At 52.7% G+C, this 9,734-nt stretch overlaps 1 protein-coding gene and 1 long non-coding RNA gene across 2 annotated transcripts in view; both read left to right on the plus strand.

Annotated features, from left to right (window-relative positions):
• The window catches only part of LOC144226679 (lymphocyte antigen 6H-like), a 3,137-nt gene extending 1,307 nt beyond the window's left edge, over positions 1-1,830 (plus strand). Inside the window, exons 5-6 of the mRNA XM_077758140.1 lie at positions 1,459-1,552; positions 1,765-1,830. Of these exons, the coding sequence (XP_077614266.1) occupies positions 1,459-1,552; positions 1,765-1,830 (160 nt within the window). The remainder of the gene's footprint in view (positions 1-1,458; positions 1,553-1,764) is intronic.
• Positions 1,831-2,438: 608 nt separating this feature from the next.
• LOC144226650 (uncharacterized) lies at positions 2,439-6,925 on the plus strand. The gene is made up of 3 exons (XR_013333712.1): positions 2,439-2,701; positions 3,842-4,063; positions 6,443-6,925. It is a non-coding gene; the product is annotated as an uncharacterized LOC144226650 (long non-coding RNA).
• Positions 6,926-9,734: the final 2,809 nt, after the last annotated feature.

Consider the following 9,734-nt stretch of genomic DNA (forward strand, 5'->3'; position numbering starts at 1 on the left):
CCGCGATGCAGGGACCGCCGAGCCCCTCCTGGACTGGGAGCCCCTAGGAAAGCGGAGCCCGCAGCGCGGCCCGGGGTCCCGCCAGCGGGGTGCCAGCAACCGAGACAGAATAAAGGCTTTCAACGCCCCGGTGTTCTTTGCTTGCCATTCGGCCGCTAGAGTAGGGGGGTGGCTCGCGCGGCCAGCCTGGGAGGGGCCTGGGCTTCCGCTTGGTTTCCCCTCAGCCCTGCAAGTGCCCGTGGCCCGAGGGGCTATGACCAGGGTCGGCTCTGCCGGGACTCTCCCCGGGGGCATCTGCCCAGGGCCCAGTGGCCGATGCCCAGGGGCATCCTAGGCAGAGGCAGGGGCTGGTGGGGGGGGGAGGGGGCCTGGGCTGGTTCCCTCTCCCCTTCACACCCACGCAACCCACACACCCTGAGCGAGGGCGTGTATGCAGGGCAGGGGAGAGGAGTTAGAGGAACCGTGGCAAGGTGGGTCAGTCTCCAGCCTGATGACCTCACCATGCTGTTCGCGGGTGACCCTGGACCTGCCCCAGTGACTTCTCTCTGGTGACCGGGCCCCGGCGCACACTGGGTCCCATCCCTGCAGCGGCCACAGCCAGAGCCACCCTGCCCCTTAATTCCCTTGGGCTTGGTAATCGGTCCATCTTGATAACCGGTACTGATTATTCCAAGTATGTCCGCATGTGTCTTTTCTTCTTCGTTGCTGTATCATGATTAAAGGCAAACTTTTTCATTGTTAATATTCTTAAATGTATTAGTGGGTTTCTTCAAAATATTTTCTGTTAATATATGAAGAGATTTTCCTATGTTTCTTCTTAAAATTGTTAAGTTCTCCATTTTGAATCTGAGTTTTCATCCATCTGGAGTGTTTTCTCCAGGGTCCCCAGCGCCATCCGGACAAGGGCTGGGCAGAGCTCCGTCTGCTTTTAAGACCGCTCAGCCTTTCATTCTGAAATCAGTTCATCCTTACAAAGAAGTTTCCAAAATAGTACACAGTTCCTATATTCCCTTCGCTCAGCTTCCCCAGACGCTAACTTCTTACATAACCAGGCTCGAAAACAGGAAATCACTGATGCAGGCTTTCCCAGATCTGCACGCAGACCCTGGTCCAAGGTCCCCACTGCACGTTAGATGTCCCCTGGGGCCAGAGCCCAGCCTGGAACACGCGCTCCGTCTCCGGCCCGGTCCCCAGCCTCCTCGTCCAGGGTCTCCAGGCGCCACACGGGGCGAGGTCCCAGGTCCGCCTCCGTTGCCCCAGCCCACCCTGGACGTGCTCCTGCCGGAGGGAGGATCCTGGGCACGGGCTTGAACAGCAGTGGCCGCGGGAAAGCTGACTGACTTGAGTCAGAGTGGATCTTTCTGTCCTAGATTCAGTGCTGTCCCACCTGGACCTGCTGCACAGTCGGGAACAAGTGCCTCCCGTCCTGCAGCCCGGGCTCCTTTCTGGCCGCTCCAGGGCCCGGCTGCTGGTCACCCTTGGCAGGAAGGCCTCCTGGCAAGGTGTCAGGGGAGCCGTGTGCATGTGCCTGGGTGTGGTGTATGCCTCTGGTGTGCGTGTGCCTTGTACGCCTGTGTGTTGTGTGTAGAGCTGTGTGTCGTGTGCAGAGTGTGGGCGGGTGTCATGTGCGTGTCACCTGTGCTGTGTGAGCGTTTAGGGAGGGGACGTCACGCCAGCGGAGCTGCTCGGTGGGCTTCGGGCAAGAACGAGGCGGTGGCGTCCCTCCAGTGCCCTTTTCCTCAGAACCGCTCGCCCACCCACTAGGGCCTGGCCGCGCCTGAGCCTGAGCAGAGGGCTGGCGAGGACCCCCGAGACATTGGGATCCTTTAGCCCCAAAGGCAGCAGGCCAAGGGGCTGGGCACCCAGTGTGGGGAGGGGCCCCAGCCCACCCAGAGCAAGAGGAGCCGGGGCTGACGGCCTCCCCCACTTCCCTGGCCGCGCTCTGGAGGGGGAGGAGGCTTCCCAGCGAGCAGATACAATCTCCGCCAGAAAGGGACCGCCACTGCGGAAACAATGCGGAAGTCAGCCCTCCAGGGTCATGGAGAGCCTGGCCACAGCCCAGCCTTCCTTCCGAGAGAGCTGTCCAGCACTTCCAGGGGTGGAGGCAGAGGCCGGGAGAGGGTGCGACGTGCGGAGGCACAGGGGGGCTGGTCTGGGGCAAAGACAGAGAGGCAGAGGTGCCGCCCTGGCCCGCGGGTCGGGTGGTTCCCATGTGACCTCTGCACCTCATAAGGCAAAAGAAATGTAGATAAAATGAAACTTCCTTCTAACCTGCAGCCCAGTGGCAAACACCTGAGGCAGCACGACTCTGACGTTCCTCCAGCGTCTCTCTACTGTCCTCATGTTGACGCCTTACTGGGGAAGAAGCAACCCTAGCTTGACACTAGCCAGGCCTCCGAGACCCTGCGTCTCTTCAACAGGAGAAGAGCCTCTTAGAAACTTCCTTTGTCTCTACCTGCTCCGCACCCCCTCCCAAAGTAAAAGTATATAACCAATCACTCCTCACTATCTCTGCCGCTCTCTCTGCCTGCGGCAGCTCTTTCTGTCCCTGTGCTATAAGAAAACCACCTTTTGCATTAAAAATGGCTCAAGAATTCTTTCTTGGCCCTTCGCCCATGGGTTCAAGCATAAACCACATCACTGACGCTCAACGTGGGGCCTGAGTCTTCGCCTCTGGACTCCAAGCCTCAGTGCGGACTTGGTGAGTATGTCCTCTCCCTCTGTTTACTCTCACTTCAAGGGTGTTTTCAGAAGTATGGCCTTATCCTTATTCTTGAAAGTATGGAACACTTTCATGGCAACTGCCCGGGTTGTGATCCTCTAGCCCGTGACTACTCATGGGCAGGAGAAAGCGTGCTTTAGGCTGAAGCTAGTGCCGTGTAGACTGGGGAGAAGACCCAGAAACTCAATGCCCTCATATAAAGTTCCAGCAAAGCAGATATTGAAAGATCTACATGGTCCATCACGATTCCTGCTGAGCGTATGTGAATAATTAAGCCAAGTTTATTAAAACTGGACTAGTTTTACAAACACATTAGTCTTGGTTTGGTTAATCTCTGATTACAAATGACGATGATAGAGAGAAAATGTGTTTCAATAACCCATCTTTGTAAATATTAGATTTTAAGCACCTGAGACTCAAAACACTGAGTTTGGAATTTGCTCCAACCATTAACTTATATTTTTCTTTTGTTTCCATAATGGTGCCTCTTATTAATTACCTGATTGCTTATAAAACAAAACCAAGTATATCATGGCTGACACCACCCGTTACACAATTAGGCCCTTCAATGACTCTCAGAATCGCGTTAGACGTTTTAACTGCTGCGCAAGGTGGAAGATGGATGTGGAGCCCAAAAACAGAACGCTGTGTGGACATTCCTGATATCGCAAAAGCCTAACGGACTGCTGAAACATATAAAGACTCAAACCGCACTTCAAGTGATCCTTCTCTTTCTTTCAGAGATTGGTTAAAGCCCTGGACTGGAGGAAGATTTTTTGTCAACTATCAAAGGCTTTTTTAATTGGGCTTCTTTTTTTTTTTTTTTAAATTTTTTAATGTTTTATTTATTTCCAGGAGAGAGAGAGAGAGACAGGGTGAGCAGGGCAGGGTCAGAGAGAGAGGGAGTCCCAGACTGAAACAGGCTCCAGGCTCTGAGCTGGCAGTCAGCACAGAGCCCGACGCGGGGCTCGAACCCACGAACCGTGAGATCATGACCTGAGCGAAAGTCGGACGCTTAACCGACTGAGCCACCCAGGCGCCCCTGGGCTTCTTTTTCTTGTAAAAATATTATGATATTACAATAATATTTTCTTGTCTTTTTGGTGTCCCTGTGCCTAGGACCAAGACTCCTTTTCGCAATACCTTCCAGCCCACAGACACCCCTTTCTCACAAGACAGGGTCACAGACGTTGTCCACCTTGGAACGGCCGCCTCTGCCGTGGGTGACTCCTGGACGGAAGACAGAGGTGTAGATACGGGATGTGTATTTTCCAACTGACCAATGCTGGCCAATGACAGGGCCATGTCTACACCCCACTCAGCAGGAAGGAGCCACAGGAGGTGAGACCTTCCACCCTCAGGAATCCTGAAGATTTAAGAGTCAAAATTGTTTGGGGGGGCGGGGAATGATGCGAGGGACAAAGGCAGAAGTGTAGATAAAATCAACCTTCCTTAGAACCGGAAGACTTGAGGCGGGTGGAGTAAGACAGTCGTCCAGGGNGGGAGGTGAGACCTTCCATCCTCAGGAATCCTGAAGATTTAAGAGTCAAAATTGTTCGGGGGGCGGGGAATGATGCGAGGGACAAAGGCAGAAGTGTAGATAAAATCAACCTTCCTTAGAACCGGAAGACTTGAGGCGGGTGGAGTAAGACAGTCGTCCAGGGACGCCCCACGGTCTTACAAGCTCAGCTCGACAAAAGCCCAGCCCCCAGGATCCTGCGAGTCTCCTTTAACATAAGAAAGCCTTTTATAAACTTCCTTTGTCTCCACCCTCCCCCTCCCCTAAAAGTTCATAACCCCTGGCTCTTCACAATTCCTCCCGCAGCCCCTGGGCTCCAGTCCCCGGGCTATAATAAAACCACCCTTTTTTGCATCAATAAGCTCCTCAAGAATTCTTTTTGACCGGGGGCGCCTGGGTGGCTTAGTCGGTTAAGCGTCCGACTTTCGCTTAGGTCATGATCTCGCGGTTCGTGGGTTCGAGCCCCGCGTCGGGCTCTGTGCTGACTGCCAGCTCAGAGCCTGGAGCCTGTTTCAGAGTCTGTGACTCCCTCTCTCCCTGACCCTCCCCTGCTCACGCTGTCTCTCTCTCTCTCTCTCCTAGAAATAAATAAAAATATTAAAAAAAAATTCTTTTTGACCATTAGCTCCCGGACCCCACATCAAATCACATTGGGTGGGGGAGGGGGGCTGGCTGGTGAGGCCTCGCACCCATCGTCCGCACTGACAGCCAGACAGCACTCGGGCAGCCAGGGTCCATGGCCAGGGGCGGGAGGGACCAGCTAGTCCCAGAAAGGGGCTTCCAAGCTCAGCCAGGATGAGGGGGCTCTGGAGCCAGAACTGGGTTCGCAAAGGATGAGGGAGCATAAGGAAGGCTGGCACCCAGCGCCCCTCCCCCCTCCCTCCGTGGGGTCCGAGTGACATTCCTCAGGCTCTCCTGGCCGCCCAGGAACAAAGGAAAGGAAAAATCCAATGACTGACCGATAGAGATCACAGTCCTGCGGGGACCGGAGTCTCCAGCAGTTTACAAACGTCTTAGTAAATTACAAGAAAAAGCCAATGTTACCAACAGCTTCATCTCCAGAAACCCATGGACTTGGTTTCCCGGAGCCCCCTCCCCCTCCCCCTCCACAGTGATGTGGGAACAAAGGCAAGAAGGAAATGTAAATAACACTAAATTTCTATTTAAAATTTTTTTTTTAATGTGTATGCATTTTTGAGAGACAGAGAGACAGAGAGAAAGAGACAGACAAAGCACGAGTGGGGGAGGGACAGAGGGAGAGAGGCAAACCGAATCGGAAACAGCTCCAGGCTCTGAGTTGTCAGCACAGAGCCCGACGCGGGGCTCCAATCTCGAACCGGGAGATCATGACCTGCCTGAGCTGATGCTTAATCGACTGAGCCCCCAGGCGGCCTTACGTTAAATTCCTTTATAACCTGCAGCCCACTGACAAATAAATACTTGAGGCAAATATGGAGAATAGTGTTTCTCCAGGAACTGCCTACTGTCATATGTTAATGCCTTACGAGAGGGAAAACACCCAGAGCCCCACACTAGCCAGGCCCCCAGTAGCTCACGAGTCTTTAGCAACATTATCCACCAGGAGCCGCAGTTAGTGACGATGGGGTTTTGGAGTGATGGTGGGGGTCCGGAGCTGACAGCCACCAAAGAATTCTTGAGCCGTCCTTGCTGCAAAAAGGTGATTTTATTAAAGCACGGGTAGGGGCGCCTGGGGGGCTCAGTCCGTTAAGCGTCTGACTTCGGCTCAGGTCATGATCTCACAGTTTGTGGGTTCGCGCCCTGCGTCGGGCTCTGTGCTGACAGCTCAGAGCCTGGATCCTGCTTCGGATTCTGTGTCTCCCTCTCTCTCTGACCCTCCCCTGCTCACGCTCTCTTTCTCTCTCTCAGAAATAAGTATTTTAAAAATTAGAAAAACAAACAAACAGATTAAAGTGCGGGGACGGGACGGGGGAAGAAAGAGCTGCAGTGGGGCGGTGAGGAGAGCCTGGGTAAACTCGGGTTGGGGGCGGTGGCTGTAGGGGATGAGGAAGGGCCCGGGTGAGCGTCAGGCTCAGGTGGTTTCCCCTCCCTTAAGGCATTAACTGGAAGACAGTAGGGAGTTCCCGGGAGAAACGGAGCTCCAGTTTTTGTCAATGGGCTGCAAGTCATAAGGAAATGTAATTTTATCTGCCATTTCCGTCTTTGTTTCTCACAACATATAGGTTTCTGGAGATCAGGCTACTGATAAGGCTGCCTTGTAACTGAGACACTGGCGACCTGAGGCCGACTCGGGTCCCGCCGGCCTTGGCCTTCATCTCTATCGTGAGCCATTGGATTTTTCCTGTCCTTTGTTCGTGGGCAGCCGGGAGTGGCCTCGGAATGTCACATGGACCGCACCTGAGTGGGGGGGGGGCTGTTTGCAGGGTGTCAGCTTGCCTTATGCTCCCTGGTCAGTGTGGCCATGATGACCTTTGTGAACACTCACTCACACCCAACAGCAAACAGCCATGCTGGGAAACTTTTCTGGCGGCGCCTGGGGGCCCCGTCGGGTAAGCGTCCGACTTCGGCTCAGGTCACGATCTCATGGTTCGAGCCCTGCGTCAGACTCTGTGCTGCCATCCAGCTCAGAGCCTGGAGCCTGTTTCAGATTCTGTGTCTCCCTCTCCCTCTGACCCTCCTCTGCTCACACTGTCTCTCTATCCCTCTCTCAGAAATAAATAAAACATTAAAAAAAATTCAAAGTTTCAGGTTACCAAAGACATTGAAAGATATCTTAACAATTACCCATGAAAGCTTTGAGACAGACAAAATTAACCATTATTTTAAGTCATCTTTTTGCTAATAAATTGCAATAGGATAACATGAGTTTATTTGACCTTTAGTAAACCTTGGTAAAATAAAAGTTTTAGATTTAATGCTGATAACTCTAAAGACAGGCCTATCTTAATTAAACCAGCAAACTTAGATTAGTTTAAACAAATATGTTCCACTTGGGTCCACTTAAAAGATAATCTGCTTCCCTTTGTCAGTTTTTGCCTGGGACACTAGTGGGGAAATCTGAAGTGGGTGGTCAAGGGGGCGCCCTTTGCTCCTTGACCTTGAGGGTGGGAGGAGGAGCCAGGGCTGCCTGAGGCACTTAAGATGGTATAGGAACCAGTTATGCAGGCTGCACCCAAGGTGGTGTAGACACAGGAGAAGGGAAGGGGGAGGCAGAAGAGGTGAGGTGCCAGCAGAAGGCAGAGAAGGGAAATTGCCCGGTTCTAACCTTGTCAGCTCTGTCACAGACACAGATGCCTGTTTTCTTATCCCACCCAAGTGGAATTAGGCAGTCCATGTCAGGCCAGAGAAGACAGGGAAGGTCCCCTAACCACGGTCGGCTCCAATGACCATAGCCACTAGCCCAGGAGATGAATGAGGGAGAAGCCCTCACATCTACTATGGGTAAGAATGGAGAGTCAGTGTTCCCTTTACTGGGATGGCCTGTGGTTCCTCCAGTGCCCTGGATTTACCTGGAGGATTTACTCGGGCATCCAGTATTTGCAAAGGGGGTCTATTAGCCTGGTTGGTCCTTAGGCACCTTCTGCGAGAGGCCCTCAGGTCCAGACCCTCCTACCTCCGTGCGTTTGCCCTGTTTCCTGCAGAAGAGATCTAACTGCTAGGCCCTACTGAGGCCATGCAGGGTTACAGGGGATCAGTCCTCTCCTGGATTCTGCAGTCCCAATTAAAAGTCATCCCGAGGGAGAGTCTTTAGGGACTGAGGAGAAGCTCCCGTGTTCCTCCCAGAGAGAAAAGTAGAGAGAGAGAAGGTCCATTACCCCTGAGAACCACCCCCCGACTCCCGGCTGGCATCCCACTCGCAGGATATGTCAGAAGTTCTGATGTCAAAGCGGCCCAAGACATCCCTGGAGCAAATTCGCTGTGGCCACCCACCAGCCGACCGAGGGCCCCTGAAGGGATGCCAGGGTCCCCCCGCTTCCCCATTGCATTCTAGACTACAGGGGGCTGCTTGGCATATGAACTGAAATACCGTACCCTGAAGCCGGTGCCCTAAAAGGCAGTGCCCTGATGGCCATGCCCTGATTACCTAGTCTGCGAAGAGCCTTGCTTTAGTTTCTTGAAGAACCTGCTGTTTTTAACTCATGGAAAACACTAGAAAAATTTTATAAGGGGGAATTACCTAATTTTGTAATTTAACCCGAGTTAGGAGGGGACATTGACCAAAAACAGTAAAGACCGAAATCCATCACGATCTAAGCAAATAGAAGCACTAAATAATTAAAGGCAGACATAAAGAGAGGACGTCAAGTTCCTGGGTCTTATTACCCTTCCAACTGGGACACTAACTTCCAGCCAAAAGGCAGAAGTTAGAATAACCACAGGCTAGAGGAGTGCAGCACATTGCACCGAAGCTCAGAGTCCAGATGAAAAGACTCATTGCCCCACGTTGGGCACATATGATGAAGTTTTAAGGGTGATGTTGGGGTGGTCTGGAGCCTGGGGTGGTCCGGAGCCGACGACCGACCAAGAAAGAATTCTTGAAGACATCTTTTGTGCAAAAAAGGTGATTTTATTAAAGCACGGGGACAGGACCCATAAGTGGGAAGAGCTGCCCTGAGGTCCTGAGGGGTAACTCACTATATCCCCTCAGGTTGGGAGGGGGTCAGGGACAGAGTAAGTTTCTTTATTTTTTTTTTTAATTTTTTTTAAAAATTTTTTTATTTATTTCTAGGAGAGAGAGAGAGACAGCGTGAGCCGGGGAGGGTCAGAGAGAGGGGGGGAGATACAGACTCTGAGATTGGCTCCAGGCTCTGAGCTGGCAGTCAGCACAGAGGCCGACGCAGGGCTCGAACCCACNGCGAAAGTCGGACGCTTAACCAACTAAGCCACCCAGGCGCCCCAAGTTTCTAAAGTATTGTGGGAGCACCCGGGTGGCTCAGTAGGTTAAGCGTCTGACTTCAGCTCAGGTCATGATTTCACAGTTCGTGGGTTCGAGCCCCACGTCAGGCTCTGTGCTGACAGCTCAGAGTCTGGAGCTGCTTCAGCTTCTGTGTCTCCCTCTCTCTCTGACTGTCCCCTGTTCACACTCTGTCTCTCTGTCTCTCGGCCTCTCTCCCTCAAAAATAAATAAACATTTAAAAAAAAGTCTCTAAGGTGCTTTGGAAGCAAGGTTTCCAGGACCTTGAGGGGCTGGCTGTTGCTGGGGAAACACCATTTATTACCGTTTCATAAAACTTCAGTCATGAGACCCTTCAGATGTGGAGCAGAGGCCCTGAGCCTGGGGGATGATGGCTCATATATCCTGGCGCAGTGGAGATAAAGGAGCAGGATCCTGGAGGTCAGGACAATGTTAAGCCAAGGTCACTTTTTGCCCCCAGCAAAGCGTCAACATGAAGCATCTCCCACCTGGAGGGAGGTCACTCTGCCCATTTCAAGGACTTGTCAGTGGGCTCTGGGCAGTAAGGGAATGTAATTGTTCATTTGCCTTCGTTTCCCCCATCGCCACGGCAAGCACTT

The sequence above is a fragment of the Crocuta crocuta genome, unplaced genomic scaffold (assembly GCF_008692635.1).
Source record: "Crocuta crocuta isolate KB4526 unplaced genomic scaffold, BGI_CrCroc_1.0 scaffold327, whole genome shotgun sequence".
In the NCBI taxonomy this organism is placed as follows: domain Eukaryota; kingdom Metazoa; phylum Chordata; class Mammalia; order Carnivora; family Hyaenidae; genus Crocuta; species Crocuta crocuta.